The sequence below is a fragment of the Xyrauchen texanus genome, chromosome 40 (assembly GCF_025860055.1).
Source record: "Xyrauchen texanus isolate HMW12.3.18 chromosome 40, RBS_HiC_50CHRs, whole genome shotgun sequence".
Lineage (NCBI taxonomy): Eukaryota > Metazoa > Chordata > Actinopteri > Cypriniformes > Catostomidae > Xyrauchen > Xyrauchen texanus.
The window spans coordinates 27,693,473-27,715,070 of NC_068315.1; the positions used below are offsets into that span (position 1 = coordinate 27,693,473).

Genomic DNA, 21,598 nt, shown 5'->3' on the forward strand with positions numbered 1-21,598 from the left:
CTTTCCCAAGATATGTAAACACATTAACAGGTTCCCCAGATAGCACGAGTACTCTGAGACACCAAGACGTCTGTTTTAGATCTTTTCATCTGGAAAGCATCACAATCTAATTAACATCTGCTAAACATCTTAAAAAGATCAGATTTACAAAATGTATGACATCCAAATGGAAACGCCTGAGCAATGACATGCAATTTTACTGTAACTTGTAAGTTAGTTAAAGATATATTTCAACTATTAATATATTAGATGGACTGTATATTACGTGTCTTTAAAGATGAAGTGTGATATTTCTGCGCTAATAAACTAAATTTAAAAAATAAACAAAGTTTTCAAAAAAGCTTTCTACATACACCCCCGTCTACTGTTGATTGAGCAAATTAATCTCATGAGTTTTGCAGAACAACATGTACATAATAAGTACATTTTCAAATGCTTATTTTTTTATTTAAGTATACAATTGTTAAAGATACCTAATATAAAGTGGGACCATAAAATGTGCCGTATGGATCTACTTCCATATATAGGATCAGCAAGGAGGCCCCGCTTTAACATTGCATATTTTAGTTACTGTTTCCCTTCATAGGGATGCATGAGTAACTATGGTAACAGGGCATCGCTTTCTCCCATGCTTAATCACGCCCCAGTGTATGACACGTTCATGTTTTCATGACCATATTAATTGTGAGACTAACTTCATTTATAGCACTTTCTATACATTAAATTTAGTAAATGCATTATGTATGAAAACTAACAGTGAACAATAAAAGGAATACAAGTTAAGCTCAATCAACAGAATTTGTGGCAGTACCAGAAAAAAATTATTTCAACTCAATCCTCCTATTTGTAAAAAAAAAAAGCACAAATCGAGGTTTTAGTGAGGCACTTACAATGGAAGTCAATAGGGACAATTTATGGAGGGTTTAAAGGCAGAAATGTGAAGCTTATAAAAACTCATGTATTATTTGAACTGTACAGTTGTTTAAATTGTCATTTTTTTACAGTCGTTTTAGGGTTTGTTGACATTATGTCGTCATGGCAACAAATATGTAACATCGGCTGTAACTTAACACATAAATGTTAGTTACTGATTTTATCGCACTAATATTATGTTAACACGCATATTGATTATGTCTTGTGGTTATACTTTTGATTAAGTGAGTATTTTCATTAGGGCTGTCAATATGCAGAATCGGACAGCGAACACCCCCCACTCAACTTTTGGGCCAGATGCTATGTCAAATCCCGGGACGATTTCTCTTCCCAGTCCAGCCCTGCCTGCATCATACTTTGGGCTTCAGATGCTTTTTATGCATCTTGGTTGCATCGTCATAAGCATACCATTTTTAGGTCACTGTGTCAAGATAAACATAGTTTGAAACATGTCTTGAGAGACCTGCGTTCGTATTTATGCTCCATCAAGCTGTGTTTGAATGCAAGGACGTGATCTCATCTTGTGCTGTCTGCTGTCAGTGAGTGTGGGTTGTTCTCTGTATTAGCATGTTGCCCAAACAGTTGGAGTTTCACTTACTGCCCCCTGGAGAAAACAGGTGGTACTTCAAGCTTGAATAGTTCAGAAGGAAGGAATATTTCTTATTACAGTCCGGGGACATGATTAATACATGAAAAAAAATATTTATATAATTAATCGCACCGAATTAACGTGTAAATGTGGTGAAAATCTTGGTGACCAGTCACATTATCTAAAGTACACTTTCCAGTACACTGTCCCTTATACAAATAGATGCATTTTACAATAGAATATTCATCTTAGTCAACTTCTATATTCTTCAACTATAGGTTACTTTAATATCATTGGTTCTCTTTCTATATATTTTCTCTTTGTCAGGTAGAGGATGACAGCGCCCTTACAGCGGTGTATGTAAACATCCCTCAGCTGCGCGAAAGTGCCTTTGACACATCCAGTCCCTCTACTTCTCCATCACAAAAGTTCCCGAACCCTCCCAACACCCACCTTCTGGACTCAGGATGGGAGGTCCACACTGACGACCAGAGTGGGCAAGAGTACTACTTCCACTCTTCTACGGGCCGCAGCACCTGGGAGTATCCGCTCAGCAACTCCATGGAGTCTTTGGTGGGGGCGGAGGAGTCCCGTTCCCCACCGTCTTTTCCCCAGTCTCCAGGCTGTTCGCCAGTGAGCCCTCCTCCACCTGCTCAGAGGTGGAGCTCAGATTGGGAGAAGGTGCTGGATGAGAATACTGGCAGGCATTACTTCTTCAACTCTGTGTCAGGACAGAGCTCTTGGGATCCTCCAGAGGATATTGGCTTATCAGAGAGCAGGAATTTGCTAGAAGATTGCCCGGTATGGAATTTGTTGTCAGATTTAAGCATGGTCTTGTCCACGCATTCTTTATTATTACTGTTTTCAACATTTGAAAATAATGGTCAAGTCATCAAGATTATGAAATACCACAAATGGAATTATGGGAATTATGTAGTGACCAAAAATGTTACACAAGTCAAAACGATGTTAGATTTTTGCTTCTTTAAATTATTCACCCTTTTCTAGATTCTCTTTACTATCGGTTTCCACCTGGGATGTTTTTTAAACTGTTTTCACAGTTTCACTGGGGGGGCGGGGGTGTTGCAGCATGAAGCATATACATGTTTCCATTGATCATGGTATAAATAATGGTGTGGGGTGGGGTGTTGTAATGGCTTGTTTTCATCATTGGGGGTTATCTCCCCCCATTCCCCCCAGAATTTACACCCCTGTGTTCAATCAACAGCATTTGTGGCATAATGTTGATTACCACCAAAAAAATATTTTAACTCATCCCATTGTGACACCCTTGTTTATTTAAAAAAATTCACTTACAATGGAAGTGAATGGGGCCAGTCGGATAAACATTTGCATGATTTTCTTTTATAAAATCGCTTACTTGCCATATCAGTGTAAAGTTATATCCAATAGTACAATATTGATACCATGACGATGTAACGCTCTAAACACTGTAAGCGATTTTCTTACACTAAAATCATGTAGAACAGGGATTCACACTTAAATCATTTTTGAATTATCTTGTTGTTGTACTTTTGTACAGTGTGTATTTTATCGTTTATGAACTAGCCCCCATTCACGTTCATTCTAATTGTCTCAATATAACCCAAATTTTTGCTTTTTATTTAATTATCAAGGTAAGAGTTCAAATAATTTTTGTGGTAATCAGCATTATGCTGCAAATGCTGTTGATTGGGGCTGGACGTGCATTGAACCTTGAACTAAGTTTTCTATAATTGCTTTAATTTGTTCCTTTCTACTAATTGCTAGTTGCTATTTGTGTAATAGAGCCGTTCAGCCATGATGTTAACTTGTAGATGATTCGCCTTGGGTTCCCTCGAGATTTTCCTATGGGTTTTTATAATGGGGTTTTTACTGTTTATGAGTAAAATAAGATCTGTGGTAAACATTACCTGAAGATACTTGAACATTTTGTTCTACAACATAAATTGCACAATCATACCTCAAATGTCAATTTTAAAGCCACTGTGTTTAAACAAACAAAACAAAACAAAACAAAAAAATACATGTTAATATCAAGTTGCTAAATAAGGACTACAACTACCACAAGCATGTGGTTGTGTGTGCCTGACAAAACGGAAAACCGTTGTAGTCCATATTTAGCAACTTTTTTAACACGGTGGCTTCAAAATGCACATTTGGGGTATTGCAGTGTGATTTATGTTGCTGAACAAAATGCCAAAGTATCTTCAAGTAATGTTTCACAGACCTTATAAATTCAAAACTGCCATTATAAAAACCCATAGGAAAATCAAGCTGATGTCTCAAAAATGCCAATTCTCTTCTGGATTTTTTTGTTTTTAACTAGAACCTGAACAGATCTATTTACAGTACATTTAACATTATATATTCTCTTCTTTGCTTCCCAAAAATGTAGCCTCCATTTCCTGAGGAAGACTACCCAGCATCTCCAGAGCAGGAGGAGGAAACATCTCCGCTCTCTGTGCCCCTTTCCGCAGAGTATTCGTTGATCCATGTGAAGAAGTCCCCTATCCCCAGGGCAAGCCTGGATCGGAACACGCCTCCTGGCTGGTCCCTCAGCATAGACCCTGATGAAACTTGGGTCTTCACGAGTGATCACACACAGGAACAGGTACACACTGACAAACAGAAGCTCAGCGTGTTCTTGTTTTAGGCTGGTTTACTTATAATTTGGGCTGATTAACTTGCTATTAATAGTGAGGTACATGATAATATGGCTTTGTAATTTGGTTAACTTAATGAAGTGTCCTGTTAACAGTGGATCAAGTCACTAGATGATCAGGGACGGACATACTACTACCTCAGAGATGGCACCAAGTCCCTGTGGAACTTACCAGAGGTAGGATGTACTGAGAAAACTACAATAAATGTGTTGCATTACAGGGCCGAATTCACTAAACAGTGACACATGGTATTTCACCTCTAAAAGCTGCGTCTTATTCACTTGCAACCTCAATCAGCTGTGAAATAGCACAGCATCTTGAGTATTTAAATGAAGTCATTGTCATTCCTTTCTGTAAAAACATGCCTCCTTTCTATGTAAACTAGGCTCATTATAAATTGTGCTTCCTTCACAAAACTGTGTGCTATTTGCCTGCCCCAATTAAAATCGCACTATTACCGCCCGAGGATAGCAGGCGGTAAACTGAATTTTATTAAAAAAGAGATGTTTAAGTGCATTTTCTGTCAATCGGATCAGCAGTGATGAATCAAATATTGATCAAATGATGGAGAAGAGCATTATAACCTGGCATATATCCAGACATGCGGTGTTGTCAAGCACACTTTCTGAAGAGTTGATTCAGATGACTGGATCACAGTACAGTCTTGGCAGAAAGTGTCAGATCGCGGTGGTATATGTAGTGGTGGCGCAATTCATTCTTGGTGAATTCCCCTCTCGGGTGTTCCAAAGATTTTAGTCTTCCAAAAATGTAGACAGATTACAATGGAATGGAACTAAACACAGAAAAAAAGTTGAAGTAAGAACAGTGTCTTTAAAATGCAGCACTCATGGTGTGAAACACTGGTTGTTGTGTCATAACTTGCTGTTTTTTTCAAAGACATCCATCGGATGCATGTGCATGTGTGCATAAGAATACAATAGTGCAGATGGAATGCAAGAACACGTCCTGTGTGAACACCCTTTTATTCTTTTGATTTAATGAAAGTTATTTTCTTACTTTTACAGTTCCAAATGAAATCATGAAAATACATTTTTCTGGATCAATTTCTAAAGAGTTGACTAGAAATAAATATGAAATCTTGGCAAGATTACATAAAATGTATATGTTTGTCAGTATTTCTGCACTATTTCTACTTAAAAGAGTGATCTGCATGCTGGTTTGGGAAACAGCCATTACTCCATTGTAAAATGACAGACAGGACTTGTGACCGTGCTAGGCGCAATGAGCAACGACCGTGCGCTACATCTTATTTCATTTTCGTGAGAGCTCTAATACTAAGGGTAATTTTTGGGTCAGTGCAAATGGGTATGGGTAGGAGTGTTTGCGCTATGTGTGGGTGTATGCGTACAGAAGGTTGATGTATTGCATGCCAATGAAGGAGTGCAAAGCGCAATTTAAAGATGTTTCAGTAACACGTCTATTCTTGTCGCAAAGCCTAAAATCAGTTCCTGCATTTTCAATAGGGAGATTCCACCAGCAGGTGGAAATAAAGTTCATGTCCAAACCCTGAAAATATTGTGCATCATCAAATTATGTCCCTGTCAATCAATTTTTTTGCCTTTTTATAAAAATGTATGAGATTTATCAGTTTAAAACTAAAATAAATAGTTTATATATTGTATTTATGATCTAATTTGTATTGGTATTTTTCCACCTGTTGTAGTGAAGTTATTGTTAAGTCACTGCAAAATGTATTCTTCTAATACATTACATACAGCCCATTTACACTACCAACTTCTTATGAATGTGTTTATATCGCTGGTGCTTGAAAGGGAATGTACTATATAATAGGACACTGATGGTGCAATAACCGTAGAAGAACCTCCTCCTGACAAATAAATGGCTCTTTATCCAGCCCATTAGTGCTTTGCATGTGAAATTTCACCATACTCTCTTGTGCCAATATTTAGCGCATGCTTACATGAAAATACCAAAACATAACAGTCATGCCCACTGACTTAAATGACATATCGCATAGCATTGTGCTAAGTGCTTAGCGATCTTAAAACTGGGCCCACAATGTTAGTTAACATGATCTTAAAAGTGTTAAGTTATAATGTTTTCAGAAACCCAGCTAAATATGGATTTTGTCTTCCTCTCTCTTTAGTACTCTGGCAGTCCAGGCCAGTATGGAGTGGGAAACGGGGCTTCGGGTGAGCAGGACGGAATGGGATCATTAAATAACTGGAGACACAGTACGGGATATCAGGAGGATGTATGTACTCACAGACATATGCAAAAAAAAAAATTAATAAGAGGTACATTTAAAATTAAAAACCCTATGAAATGGTAACACTTTACAATAAGGTTCCATTTGTTAACAATAGTTAATGCATTAGGTATCATGAACTAACAATCAGGGGCATTGCTAGACATCTGGGGCTTAGCCCAGAGGGCATATTAAAATATAAGAATAAGAAGAATCCTTCCTTCCATGACTTAACAAATGACCAACCTACCAGTCAAATAACAATTATGGCCTATATTAATCGCACAACACTGACACCTGTTCAGAATTTTATATGCGCTAACGTCAGGTCCACAATAAATGGATCAAAAACGTTTTTCATTTAAATTGCCGATCAATGTGAAAATGATAACTTGTCGTCTCATTTGTTCATTCTACAGAAACTAATGCTAACAATACAATTAAAGTAATTTAACTTTTTCAATTTGAAATTGTCATTTATCATAATATTTTGAGAACAAAGTAAAAATTGTGTCTGGGTCTTTATATACAACACCACTAAGCAGGGAGATAACTCGGCTATGCAACCGAGCTGAATTTGTGGGAAGTTTTTGCGAGCTCTCTGTTCATGAATGAGTAGCGCATTAGTACAGGAGTTTTCAACATGCGGGCGGCTGTCAAGGGAGGTGTGAGATATAGGCTTGCACTCAGGTGAAGCGAAAAATAATTGGAACTGCCGTGAATTATTTAGGTCCATTTCAAGACATTGTATGTGGTAACATCCCCTCAGTTACAGTATTGTTTAGAGAGGAAAACCCAATAACAACGCAGAGAGGGACTGCTCGAATATGTCTAGTTCTTTCTCTTGAAAAAATGTAATGTCCTACATAACCGGTGCAGAGTCCGGATACTAATAACTCTTTATTGCTAAATGCTAAACTAAAGTAGGCCTATGATTAAACTACATCCTCCACATCCATCTCTTGCATTAATGAAACTTTTGGGTCGGCGTCCGTTCTATGGTTCTGATAATGATGCTCTGTTTGGCCTAATATTGAGATTTTTTTTTCCTCTAATATACAACTTTATTCACACAATGAAACAACTTTATTCTAATAATTTTTACTTTATTTTCAAAATATTATGACTATAATCTTAAAATGTCTCATAGCTAGTAGCAAATCATGGTTCATGGCTATGATGGAAACTACTGGCTAATTCGACATGTCCCAAAATTACACACATAAACACAGGAAAGAAAACTGACTTGTCAAACCATTTCATGGGGTCTTTAAAGGTTCTTCCGATTCTGCAAAACCTGTATGTAGGTGTTGTATAATAGCTTGCTTTTTCCTACATCTCATCCACCCTCATATATACAAAAACACTTTCACATTCCCGTGGGATTCACAGCAACACACCTGATCCTTCATATCTGCCCTTAGCGACAGTGTTTCCTAAATAAGCTCTAGCATGCACCTGAGACCCTTTGTTATTGCATTGGGCTATTTAAATTCCTCCCATTCTGTAGTGATGAGAGATTAGACACTGTCATTCCAATATGCAAACATACATTCACTATCTGTCCTGTTATCACTCTGTCCTGTTATCACTGATCCATAGAGATTACTGTAGCGATACTCACACAGCATGATGGAAAGTATTATTAGGATCACTATTAGTACTGTACTGTACATATTTGAAGTTATGAATTTGAATGAGATAATGTAAAAAATCTGGTAACACATTGATATATACATTGTATATTTTACAGCAGTTAAAAGGATGGAAAAAAAAACTTTTAGTATTTAGAATATATTTTTTTGCCCCAATTTACCAGAAGTCAGTCAACACTTTCTTTTTCTATTGTCTCTTTTCTACTTCCTTTTTTAATTTAGCCTCTAGTGTATGTTCTGCAGTTCACAAGGCATTATTGTTTATCCATAATATTATTTATGCATGTGACTTTGTCTTTATGCTAACAGAAGTTCCACTCATCATATCGTCTGAATACATCAGACAACAACATCTACAGCTCTCCCGAGATTCCTAATGTAAGGACCTTTACTTCAAAACACACTAGCTAATACCTGTAAAACATAGACAGAAAGTTGTTGACTTATTCTCATCTAAATGTTACAATCACCTGGATGATCGAAATCTTAGGCATGTATAATCAGTAACCTGTATAACCTGTAACACCATAGAGAATGTTCACTATAAAGAGATTAAGAGTATTAGTGATTTTTGCTCAGGTAAGCATCACCATTACTGTTGCTCTTAGTGTTAGGGGTTTTGAAAAACCCTTAACTATTAAACTTCAACTTGTCCCACACTGTTTGTGCCTGGACATAAAGGATATCTCAAACCATGTGGCTTTGAGGAATCAGGGGTGCTACAGTATAACATTTCCAAGCAGTCAGACTGACATTGTAAACAGTTAAAATCCTATAGACATGTATTGAATGACACAACATTAGATGTGATCATAGCATGCTCTCAGGCATAACCAGCAGCAATGACATGTGATTGCGAGTATTGTGATGTTAAATGGCCCCCTTGTGGTTGTGCATTGAGATAAACAGCCAGACTCCAGCCTTTTTTTTAGCATGTGCTATTCAATTCAGTAGGAAGATATTTGATTAAAATCAGTTTTAAACCAGCACAGTATTACAAGAATACGATTTGTGCCCTAACATCAAAGATTTTACAAGAAAAAAAGAAATTATGATCCTAAGTGAATTTGATCGTGAAAAAAAATATGATCGTGTCTGGTAACATGTGCATGTAAAATGGCTAGAAATAGCATTTTAGCTTAGCGTAAAGCTGACAATTTACACAAAGTTTATTTCTATTTCTTCTGCTCCAAATATACTTCAAACTTACTTCTCTGTCTGCTCGTAGGAATGTAACTCATCATAAGAAAGTGTTTCACTGCTGTTCAAATGCACTTTGGATCGCATCATTTATATGTCTAAATGTTTTCCATCTGAACGGACTAAATGTTAAATGAAACAAAAGTCAATAAAATGCAAAGTAATCTCTTCAGTAATCAAAATACTTTTTGAATGTAACTGTATTCTAATTACCAATGATTTAAATTGTAACTGTAGTGGAATACAGTTACTTATATTTTGTATTTTAAATACATAATCCCGTTACATGTATTCTGTTATTTGGGTGAATGACATGACGTGAATTTATTGGTCTAGATTTATTAATTTATTCAAAAATAAATCCACAAAATAATTACTTGAATATGATTAACATTTGTATTTTATTTCTGAGCTCAAAGTCATTTTTTAAAAATATAATTGTATCCCCTTTTTTCCCATTTGGAATGCCCCATTCCCACTACTTAGTAGGTCCTCGTTGTGGCACGGTTACTCAGCTCAATTTGGGTGGCGGAGGACAAGTCTTAGTTGCCTCCGCTTCTGAGACAGTCAATCCGTGCATCTTATCACGTGACTCAATGTGCATGACACCGCGGAGACTCACATCATGTGGAGACTCATGCTACTCTCTGTGATCCATGCACAATTTACCACTTGCCCCATAGAGAGTGAGAACCCATAATTGGGATCACGAGGAGGTTACCCCATGTGACTCTACCCTCCCAAGCAACCAGACCAATTTGGTTGCTTAGGAGACCTGGTTGGAGTCACTCAGCACACCCTGGATTCAAACTTGTGACTCCAGGGGTGGTAGACAGCGTCAATACTTGCTGAGATATCCAGGCCTGCTGCTCAAAGTCATTTTGATCTTTGATCAGTGAAACAATTTTATTATAAAATATTATTAATATTTAAAAATACCACCTAAACAAAGTCAGGTTTTGTAACCAGCATGCAGGTATTCATTCTGTTGAGAAGATAAACATAAAACAAAGACCCCTTTAGACTCTCATAACTGTGTGTGAAATAATAAATGAATAAATAAACAAATACATTTTGGCATTTTTATGAAAAGACACCTTTTGTTCAGGTCAAGTGGAGTAACCCTGAGAAAACTTCTTAAATGTGCATAATATATGTACAAAAAAAAAAAAAAAAGTTTGAATTCATGTGTATTCAAGGAAAATATTTTAAACATTTTACTTGATGGTTACATCACTTGACATGTTTTAAGCCATTCAATATTTTTTTATTATTATTATTTTATTTATTTATTTTTTAAGGAACAACATAGACACAAAGATTACATTTCTATGAATATGACGTGTTTTTTAAATATTTTTTATCACCTCAGAAAACCTTATTTGTCTATATTTTTTTAGGTTTCAAACTTGGAGAAGGCTGGAATCCTGAACAAAACTAAGGTGTCTGAAAATGGGAAAAAAGTCAGGTAAAGATGGCATTTTGAAATTAACCTGAGTTTTTTTTTATTCCTGGGGCATATAAACATTTAAGAGGCTGGGGGGAAGAGAAATGAATAAATGAAAATTTCTGAGAAAAGAATTGAAAAGGGAGTTTGTATGACTTAATATTGCAATCTTTGTTTAAAAGTAACATGGCTGTAATCTGTGAGAAGGCAAATGTTTTGACTTAATCATTTACATGTTATTTTCATTAGAGATACAGGTACAAACTGTAAAGATTTAAATAAAAGGAATGTGTTGGGCCCTAAAATGTTGGAAAATTAAAGGGATAGTTCACCCAAAAATAAAACTTCTGTCATCATGTACTCACAGTCATGTTGATCAAATCCCATATGACTTTCTTTCTTCCACGGAACACTAAAGGAGCTGTTAGGCAGAATGACAGCCTCGTTTACAGCCTACATTGCAAAAAGAAAATAAAGCAAATAAAATAAATTGAATGGTGACTGAGACTAAATTGCCTAACATCTCCTAACTTCGTCTTTTTAATATTTAGAGGTATCTTTATGTTTTCCCCATTTTGAAGAGTTAACTCAGGAGTGATGCTTGTGTTTTATTAGCTTTATAGTTTTTGACGGTTATTACTTTTTTATATTTAAGTGTCAAATTTGGTTAATCCTTTCACAGAAAGAACTGGGCTCATTCCTGGACGGTTCTTCTTGGAGGAGTACTGACATTCCATAAAGACCCAAAGTCCACACCAACCGGATCATCGGTGAGAATCGAAACCACCGAATGTGGAACAGCATTGTCAGATAGCATTTGTTTTTCTCCTAACACTGAATGCTTTTTAAAATATGCAGAGCAAGTCAAATCAGATAGTCCCAGAATTCACAGTGGATTTGAATGGAGCAACAATTGGCTGGGCAACCAAGGATAAATCAAGCAAGAAAAATGTTTTGGAGGTATGACAACACTACCACGTGAAAATACTCCCAAAGATTTGGTGAGATAATCATATACAATTGGGTTCAAAAGTCTCATTTAAATGTGGAATATATGATTTAGAAGTTTAGGATAAATATATGAAACCATCCATCCATCTTCAACCGCTTATCCGAAGTCGGGTCACGGGGGCAGCTGCTCCAGCAGGGGGCCCCAAACTTCCCTATCCCAAGCCACATTAACCAGCTCTGACTGGGGGACCCTGAGGCGTTCCCAGGCCAGTGTGGAGATGTAATCTCTCCACCTAATCGTGGGTCTTCCCCGAGGCCTCCTCCCAGCTAGACGTGCCTGAAACACCTCCCTAGGGAGGCGGCCAGGGGGCATCCTTACCAGATGCCCAAACCACCTCAACTGACTCCTTTCGACGCAAAGGAGCAGCGGCTCAAACTCTGAGCTCCTCACGGATGACTGAGCTCCTCACCCTATCTCTAAGGGAGAAGCCAGCCACCCTTCTGAGGAAGCCCATTTCGGCCGCTTGTACTCGCGACCTAGTTCTTTCGGTCATGACCCAGCCTTCATGACCATAGGTGAGGGTAGGAACAAAAATTGACCGGTAGATCGATAGCTTTGCCTTCCGGCTCAGCTCTCTTTTCATGACAACGGTGCGATAGAGTGAGTGCAATACCGCCCCCGCTGCCCCGATTCTCCGGCCAACCTCCCGCTCCACTGTCCCCTCACTCGTGAACAAGACCCCGAGGTACTTGAACTCCTTCACTTGGGGCAATACCTCCTTCCCTACCTGGAGTACGCACTCCATCGTTTTCCTGCTGAGAACCATATGAAACAAAGAAAGAAATTATGACATAAAATGTCAAAGAAATATTTAATATATTGCACTTTTCACTAATCAAAGAAGCACATTTGTGACATTGATTATGTTTGCACCTTTGTACAAAATGTCAGAATGCCTTGCTTCCATTGAAGCACACAAGATACTCTTTGGAACATTCTCAAATCATGCTGAAATAACATCATATAATCAGATTTTGCATAAACTTTTTGAGTCCATGCCAGCTTGAGTGCATGCTACTATATCATTAAGGCAAAAGAGAGACATGCCAAATACTAGGAAATTCTGGTATTCATATAAAACTTTTAATTCACATTTGAACTGAAATTGTAATGATAACATAATTTATAATCAGTAAAATTTTATTGAATTAGAAAATTGTAAACAGAAGGAATTTCAGACTTTTGAACCCCGCTGTATCATGGCAAAACCATCAGATTAAATTTGCATTCAATTATTACTACTTTACTAGTGTGGCTTCTTGATACACTCCATGTGTGTTGTGCGTACAGCTTAAGAGTCGGACTGGCTCGGAGTACTTGATCCAATACGACACGGAAAGCATCATCAATGACTGGCATAAAATCATCACAGATACCATACGCCAGCTGGTGAGTCTCACACTGAGATACAAACATGAATAGTTCCTCAATACCAAGTATTCCTCACATTCTTCTTCACTTATTTGTGGGGAGAGAAATGGGTTATCTTTTTCCCCAAAGAGATCTCACTATCTTGTCTGTTTTCTGCATGGCTCTGGGCCTTCAGGATTTGGATCAGCATCACTCTGAAGATGAGGATGAAATCAGCGAGAAGTCCTCTAGCACAGATAGAGAGGAAAGATCCATCGACAAAAGAAGAATGAGCATTGGTAATATGTCAAACTCTTAAAGGGATAGCGCCCCCAAAAATGTCAAATCTGTCATTATTTCAGTCAGTCCAGTTCCAAATCATTTTCTTCCTTCCGTGAAACGCAAGTAATAGATATTATTTAATTTATGAAACAATTATTAGGGGTCCATGCACCAAACCAAGCATGTGACTCTAATGGCACTTTTCCACTGCACGTTACGGTTCAACTCGACTCTACTTGCTTTACGTTTCTGAGCTTGCTTTTCCACTGCAGTTTAGTGCCGCCTCAACGTGGGTGGAATTATAGGCTGATCGTCATAGTTGTGCCTCCTCTACTGCCGTGACATCATCTTAAAAGCGACACAAAACAATAAACAATAACACGACCGCTAGCTGTTGCTACTAGCTCATTGTGCTGCATAAAGCAGTTGTTGCATGGTGATTTTACACAAGTGTAACAGTTAAATTGGCCTGGTTGTTTTAGAAGCAAGCGTCCAGTAGCTGGTCAACTAAATAAAGTGACTCTTTCAAGCAGAGTATAGAGTTAACGTACCATCCTCCATTGTAGACTCCAGCCATGGCTGGGTCCAGGGCACTCTCCCTCCCATTGCTCGCCGGTCTAGATAGCGTCCATTTGGTTGAAACACTTACATTTTTCCGTGATGGTTCTGTAGTCACTTTTACGTTTTTTTTTTAACTTTTCCCTACACTGTTGGTAGGTCCGTTGGTAGCCGTGTGTATCAAAAAGCTGGCACACTTCCTGAAAGACTTTCATTCCACGTCGTTTCATTCGTCGCTAACGAGAGGAACGTCTGCACCTCGTTTATTGACCACGGCATGGTTTTCCGCACAACTGGTTCTTTTTACAATTTGAGAGTCGCGTGAACAAATGATACTGTTATTGCTGTAGCTAACTTTAAAACTAGTTAGTTTATGTCCCATGTGGCAAATCCAAATCCAGTGTCGCTGGTAGTGACGATTCTCTCTGACCAATCAGTGATCTGCAGGGTTTTGGCTCGCTTGGAACCTCGACCGGTACCAGGTACTATCCACAGTTGAAACCCCCCAAAAAGCGAGCAGAGTCGAGCTGTACCGTGCAGTGGAAAAGCCCCATTAGTAGAGTTACTGTATAATAAGCTTTTTTGCATTTTCTCTATCTTCTCAACCCTATGGGCTAGAATAAAAAAATATATATAATTCCTCGTAATCCCTGAGTCAAGCAAAACAAAACAAAATTTAATGTCTGATTTAATTTGTGTCCACCGGTATTAATTTTCCACCATTTAAAATTTTCAGAAAAAAATACTTTTTCAAACTTTCCCTAGAACATTGTTCCTGTTCACAAAATCATTATGACACATCATTATGACATTTGGCATCCATTAACAGGTTGCCAAAATTAAACTGTATACAACATTTTGTGAGGATCGGCCACAAGGTGGCGCTATAACAAGCTAATATATGCTTTTTCAGTAATAAAATGTTAATATACAGTATAACTTAAATATGTTTAAATATGAAACAACCTCTTCCTGTTCATCAGCAACTCGAAAGCCTTCCACCAGTTCAGCATCTGATGCAGATCAGAAGAAAGTCCGCACCAAACTGAAGAAGTTTCTCCTGAAGCGGCCCACACTGCAGTCCGTCAAAGATAAAGGCTATATCAGAGGTTGGACTGCCGCTTTCATTCATTCATCGTTATTGTCCACTCACGTGGAAAATTGTCTTTGGCCCCGCACATATGGTGTTTAAGAACATCTTACATAAAACAATGAAACAGTTTTTCACATCTGCCCATGCACACAACTGCACTCATACTCTTTCCTTTTAGCTTTGCAGGCATCAGAATCATCAACAATTACATATTCAATAAAATTGAAGATGGTTTATGTATTTTTAGTGGCTCTAGGCTGTAATGAACTAAACATGGAGGCAGATTTATAATCCATATGCAGGAAGTTTATTAAACAATAAGCAAACAAATCCAAATCATTGAGCAGAGAGAGACGTAGTCGATATAACAGACAGAGGTCCAGTGACTTGTAAACAATCCAACAAGGCAAAACAGTGATCCAAAGATGATATCCAGATAAACAGGCACAATGGTCATAACGTGATGCATAAACAGTAGACAATGGTAAACCCTTGGTAAGACAGGGGCTAGCTGGCAATACTTCACAATGAGCAGTGGAAATGCATGGCTATATATACACATGGCAAACAGGACATTAGCAGAGAAGGAATGTGTGATGATCAGTATTCAGCAGAGGGCTCCCTCTGGTGGTTTGGAGGATGGGTGTCAACCTCAGATGTTACAGTGCATGGGCATTCTATATCTTTCAAATTCATAATACAGAGGATGTAAAGAATCTTTAATCCACAGTACAAGATTTCCATTAGTCCCCAGTTTAAAAAGCTGTTGTGATCAAAGGTCAGTCCTAATAGTAGTAAAAGCAGAACTAAAATCAATAAATAAAACTCTAGCATAAGAGGGTGCTGAAGGTGTTTAGTGACCATGTGCAATAGTGTTATAGTAGCATCTTCAGTACCCTTTTTGGCTTTATAAGCCAACTGAAACTTATCTAACTACCCATGAAAAAGTGTAAGATGGCCCAATATAATACTTTCCATACACTTACAGAGAATGCTAGAAAGTGCAATTGGTCTAAAATCATTTGGTGTGGAAGGTCCATTCTTTTTGGGTACTGGTATAATTGTGGTCATCTTCCATAAATTAGGCACAAGATGCACATCAAGTAGGCATTGAAACAGTCAAGTGAAAACATCTTTCAACTGATAAATACAATCCTTAAGGACTCTTTCCATAAGGCCACCAGGACCTGGGGCCTTATGTGACTTAATCTTAGCATGGCTGGCTGCAACTTTGCCTTTATCTATTATAATTGGATCCCGACCTACCATGTTACATACGTATATTGCCAATGGGTACACCATAGTCTTTAAAATCAAAACCATTCCTGCAAAAAAGAGAGACTATGCTGTTTCTTTGCTTCTCTACCCATCATTGCATTAAGACTATCCCAGGCCTTTTTTTAAATTACCAAAGCTAAACTCTACTTTCTCCATTTTATATCTATACAACTAGCTGGACCTTTTATGACCTTTAAAGTTCTCGTTTCTTTTCTTTAAACAAAACCAAATCGCCACAGATAAATGCAGATATTTTTCATGAAGACATCTCTTCAATTCTTTTGTGGCCCATACTGTATTATTTGGGTATATCTTGGTAATCTTGTATTTGTAACTTTATTTTTGCATTAGTTAAAATATGACGTATGTTCTCTGTTAGTTCATTTGCATCACAGTTCTCAAAGATGTCCCAGTCCTGTATCTTCAAGGCAATCTCTTAGTCTCTCTTTACAGGGGTCTGACAGCTGTTTCATTTGTTTTACAACAGGCCTTTCCCTATTAAGCTTTGCCCTGTACTTAGGTAACAAATGTATTACATTGTGAACAGACTCACCCAAGGGCGGTCTGTATATGGCTTTGTAGGCATCAGACACGTTTCTGAAGCACTATTCCAGGATCGTCCAAGTGTGATGAAGTAGGTTAGTCTATATATTGTTGTAAAGTTGGTAAATGACTAGAAACATTACAGGAGTTGAATGACAACAGGTGTTATCTCTTATAGGAAATCATGCCATGAGGTTGTGCAACCAAGCCTGAACATAATCCATAGTTTCGTAAAATCCAAAGTCCAATGCAAAAAGGAATTCAATCATACAATGACAAACATAAAACAACCATAAAACATACATATTGGACATATTAAAATGCTAAAATAATAAGAAAACCACCAGAGCACAGCGAGGAGCACAGGGTCAACAGCTTAGCAACGCCCCCGGAAATCATCTATTCATCTATTTCCTGTTCGTGTTGCAGAAAGTCAGAATTTGTTTGAAATTATTCTGTTGTGTCCCTTTGCCTCTTTTCCACCAGAAAATGTATTTGGATGTCACTTGCACAATTTGTGTGCTCAGGAGAGGACCACAGTACCCAGCTTTGTGGAGTTATGCATCCGGACTGTAGAGAAAAGAGGTCTGTTACTTTTTCGCAGGGTTTTCACCCTTACGGATTCTACAGTTGTGAATTTACAGGCCTGGAAAAGTCATGAAAATGATTAAAATCATAAAAGTCATGAAAGATGTTTCTAGTTATAATATTTTAAATGTTATGTTATTTATTTTATTGGCTAGAAATTGCTCTTTGAGAGTGCAATCTCCCTAAAATAGTTAAAAAAAAATCCTTTTCCATTAATCCCGAACGAATGGAAAAGTCATGGAAATTCATTGGTCAAAAAGTGTGGGAACCCTGTTTATTGAAATCTCTAATAATAGAGTACGTATTTAAATATTTGGTGTAATTTAATGCACAAAAATCAAGTTGCCTCACCAGTTTCTGTTGTTATCCTTCCTCAGGTTTGGAAATCGATGGACTTTACAGGGTTAGTGGGAATCTGGCGGTCATTCAGAAACTGCGTTTCAAAGCAGATCATGGTAAATCTTGGTTGCATTCTTTTACACTTCAGCACAGTCGGTGTAATATGTGTTCTAAAGGTGTGGAGAGAGCTGTGGCAATCAAGAGGGATATCAAGCATTAATTTTCTGTTGTTTATGTTGTTGTTTTTCTTTAAATTTCACGTCTTCTCTTTTTACTTTACTTTCTGTTGTAAATGTATGCCATTAATAAGGAGAGGTATTCAAATAAGCCCATCTGGGGTTCAAAGCTCTCCTGCACATCTCTTTTCTGATTCTTTTATTTTCATGGTGCTTCAAAAATAAATAAAAGCAAAACAAAACAAATACAGAGAATTGGATACGCGCATTTCCCCCCTCAATTCTCATTACCGCAATATGAAAAAAGATGGTTATTATGATATTCTCATTAACGTAATGTGAAAAGATGATATGTTATTTAAATTGTAAATTATTTATATATCATATCATAGTAGTACTCCTTTGGCACTGCCCTTCATTTACACTGAATTTAATTAAAACAATCGGTAATAATACTGTAATACTGTGTTACGATAATACACATCATCACTGAAAACATTGGGATTTCTAAAAGTAACGTCCGAACGAATTGTGGAAGGTTTGGGAGTAAACTGGGTTTAAGTGTACTGAAAATAATATAACATATAAACATGATAACATACATGATGCAAAAAATATTTTTCTTTATGCAAAATATAATTTTATATATTTTTAGCTTTTGTTTTCTATTTGTGATTAAATATAACCTGGATATTTTCTTGACCGGTTTCGTAAGAGTCACCCGCCAATATCAGAGTGTTTTTCTGGAAAAGTAAAACATTTTTCAACTTTTGCTTGCATGATTTAGAATGATAGCATCACTTTTGCATTTTTCCCTCTACGTCCTTGCAACGCACCCTCCCCATTGAGATCAATGGATTTGCAGTTTTCTGACACAGCATAAAAAAGTGTGTGGATGCCCTTACACGTACATTGTAGAAAACCAGCTTACTGCCTTCAGGAAGAACATATAAAAACCAAGACGTTCACAGTGTTCTCTTGGCACTTTAGTCCAGTTTGGAAATGATTCCCTGCAGCATGAACTGAATCATGTGTCTGTATTTGTCCCTCCAGAGGATCTGGACTTGGAGGAGGGTAACTGGGATACCCATGTGATCACAGGAGCACTAAAGCTGTTCTTCAGAGAGCTGCAGGAGCCTCTCTTCCCTTACAATCTCTTCAATGAATTCATCTGTGGCATCAGTAAGATATACATTTAATCACATACATACAGTACACACTGGGAGAATAGGACTGTAGTGAATGACCAGTTCATTGGTCATGTTTTAAAATTACAATCAAATGGTGATGGCAGTATAATGACAATCAAATGGTATTGTATATATATATATATATATACGGTATATATATCAAATGGTATTGTATATATATATATATATATATATATATATATATATATATATATATATATATATATATATATATATATTTTAAACGGCTCTCTTGAATACGGGATTCAGATTGATCTATGGCACCATCTAGTGGTCTGATATTTACTAGTAATAACTGCACATTCACGTCTTAGGCCACTCATTTGTGTATTGCGAGTCATCTTCCTGCTACTGGGATCACTGTGCGATCTCTACAAGTAAGCTAATAAAATAATTTCAACTTAAATCAAGGTTTCATGTGCATTTATTTATTTATTTGGCAAGTAGTCTTGTTATAAGCTGGATAAGGCGGATTCAGATGAACATTAATTACAAAATAAATACCAACAGAACTCAAACCAGAGGTGGATTTCAGCTGTTTTAGCAATTTCATTCTTGTCATATAAATACATAATTTCAACACAAATCAATATTTTCTATCCATACTTTTATTTTTTTGGTAAGTAGTGTGTAATAAGCAGGATAATGTACAGTCAGCCAGTTGTTATCACAATATCAACCCCTTTAGGGTGATCAAGACCAGATGCATAGGAGGGGTCTTGTATTAGCCTTATAATATTTATTATGTGATAATGTCAACCTATAGACATGCAATTACACTCACCTAAAGGATTATTAGGAACACCTGTTCAATTTCTCATTAATGCAATTATCTAATCAACCAATCACATGGCAGTTGATTCAATGCATTTAGGGGTGTGGTCCTGGTCAAGACAATCTCCTGAACTCCAAACTGAATGTCAGAATGGGAAAGAAAGGTGATTTAAGCAATTTTTAGCGTGGCATGGTTGTGGGTGCCAAACGGGCCGGTCTGAGTATTTCACAATCTGCTCAGTTACTGGGATTTTCACGCACAACCATTTCTAGGGTTTACAAAGAATGGTGTGAAAAGGGAAAAACATCCAGTATGCGGCAGTCCTGTGGGCAAAAATGCCTTGTTGATGCTAGAGGTCAGAGGAGAATGGGCCGACTGATTCAAGCTGATAGAAGAGCAACTTTGCCTGAAATAAACACTCGTTACAACCGAGGTATGCAGCAAAGCATTTGTGAAGCCACAACATGCACAACCTTGAGGCGGATGGGCTACAACAGCAGAAGACCCCACCGGGTACCACTCATCTCCACTACAAATAGGAAAAAGAGGCTACAATTTGCAAGAGCTCACCAAAATTGGACAGTTGAAGACTGGAAAAATGTTGCCTGGTCTGATGAGTCTCGATTTCTGTTGAGACATTCAGATGGTAGAGTCAGAATTTGGCGTAAACAGAATGAGAACATGGATCCATCATGCCTTGTTACCACTGTGCAGGCTGGTGGTGGTGGTGTAATGGTGTGGGGGATGTTTTCTTGGCACACTTTAGGCCCCTTAGTGCCAACTGGGCATCGTTTAAATGCCACGGCCTACCTGAGCATTGTTTCTGACCATGTCCATCCCTTTATGGCCACCATGTACCCATCCTCTGATGGCTACTTCCAGCAGGATAATGCACCATGTCACAAAGCTCGAATCATTTCAAACTGGTTTCTTGAACATGACAATGAGTTCACTGTACTGAAATGGCCCCCACAGTCACCAGATCTCAACCCAATAGAGCATCTTTGGGATGTGGTGGAACGGGAGCTTCATGCCCTGGATGTGCATCCCACAAATCTCCATCAACTGCAAGATGCTATCCTATCAATATGGGCCAACATTTCTAAAGAATGCTTTCAGCACCTTGTTGAATCAATGCCACGTAGAATTAAGGCAGTTCTGAAGGCGAAAGGGGGTCAAACACAGTATTAGTATGGTGTTCCTAATAATCCTTTAGGTGAGTGTATATGGCTATGTAGGAAATTGACTGCTGGTCAATTATATACTTTAACAATCATTATACAGAAATAGCTGAAAACAGAATGCATATGTTGACCAATCAGAATCAAGTATTCCAGAGACTTAAGTAAACATCCCATACATTTTTTTCTAAATATGGATTGATTTTCTACAATAACTTATAAACCTTAAAAGACAGACATAACGTAGCTTCGAGGTTGTTCATCGATGGAACATGCTTTTGTTGTAGCCTTCAGTCTACATTATTTCAACTTCATTCTTTAGAAATCATGCTTCTTTTGTGTTTTTAAAATTCAAATTCCTAATGAACTACATTACCCATGGTCCAGCAGAGAAAGCTTCACCAATCATAGAACCAACAATGTCCGCAAAACTAACCCAGGAGTGACTGCCCACTCCAATTATGCACTGTGAATGATTTGGCCTCCCTTGAC

General features: G+C 37.6%; 1 protein-coding gene across 1 annotated transcript in view; it reads left to right on the forward strand.

Moving 5' to 3' along the window:
• Window positions 1-21,598, forward strand: part of LOC127633771 (rho GTPase-activating protein 27-like) — a 58,487-nt gene that overhangs the window by 33,706 nt on the left and 3,183 nt on the right. The window contains exons 3-16 of the mRNA XM_052113069.1: window positions 1,850-2,323; window positions 3,921-4,136; window positions 4,284-4,364; window positions 6,317-6,424; window positions 8,383-8,451; window positions 10,674-10,741; window positions 11,403-11,490; window positions 11,579-11,680; window positions 13,023-13,121; window positions 13,279-13,381; window positions 14,906-15,031; window positions 17,323-17,421; window positions 17,802-17,879; window positions 18,993-19,121. Of these exons, the coding sequence (XP_051969029.1) occupies window positions 1,850-2,323; window positions 3,921-4,136; window positions 4,284-4,364; window positions 6,317-6,424; window positions 8,383-8,451; window positions 10,674-10,741; window positions 11,403-11,490; window positions 11,579-11,680; window positions 13,023-13,121; window positions 13,279-13,381; window positions 14,906-15,031; window positions 17,323-17,421; window positions 17,802-17,879; window positions 18,993-19,121 (1,840 nt within the window). The remainder of the gene's footprint in view (window positions 1-1,849; window positions 2,324-3,920; window positions 4,137-4,283; window positions 4,365-6,316; window positions 6,425-8,382; window positions 8,452-10,673; window positions 10,742-11,402; window positions 11,491-11,578; window positions 11,681-13,022; window positions 13,122-13,278; window positions 13,382-14,905; window positions 15,032-17,322; window positions 17,422-17,801; window positions 17,880-18,992; window positions 19,122-21,598) is intronic.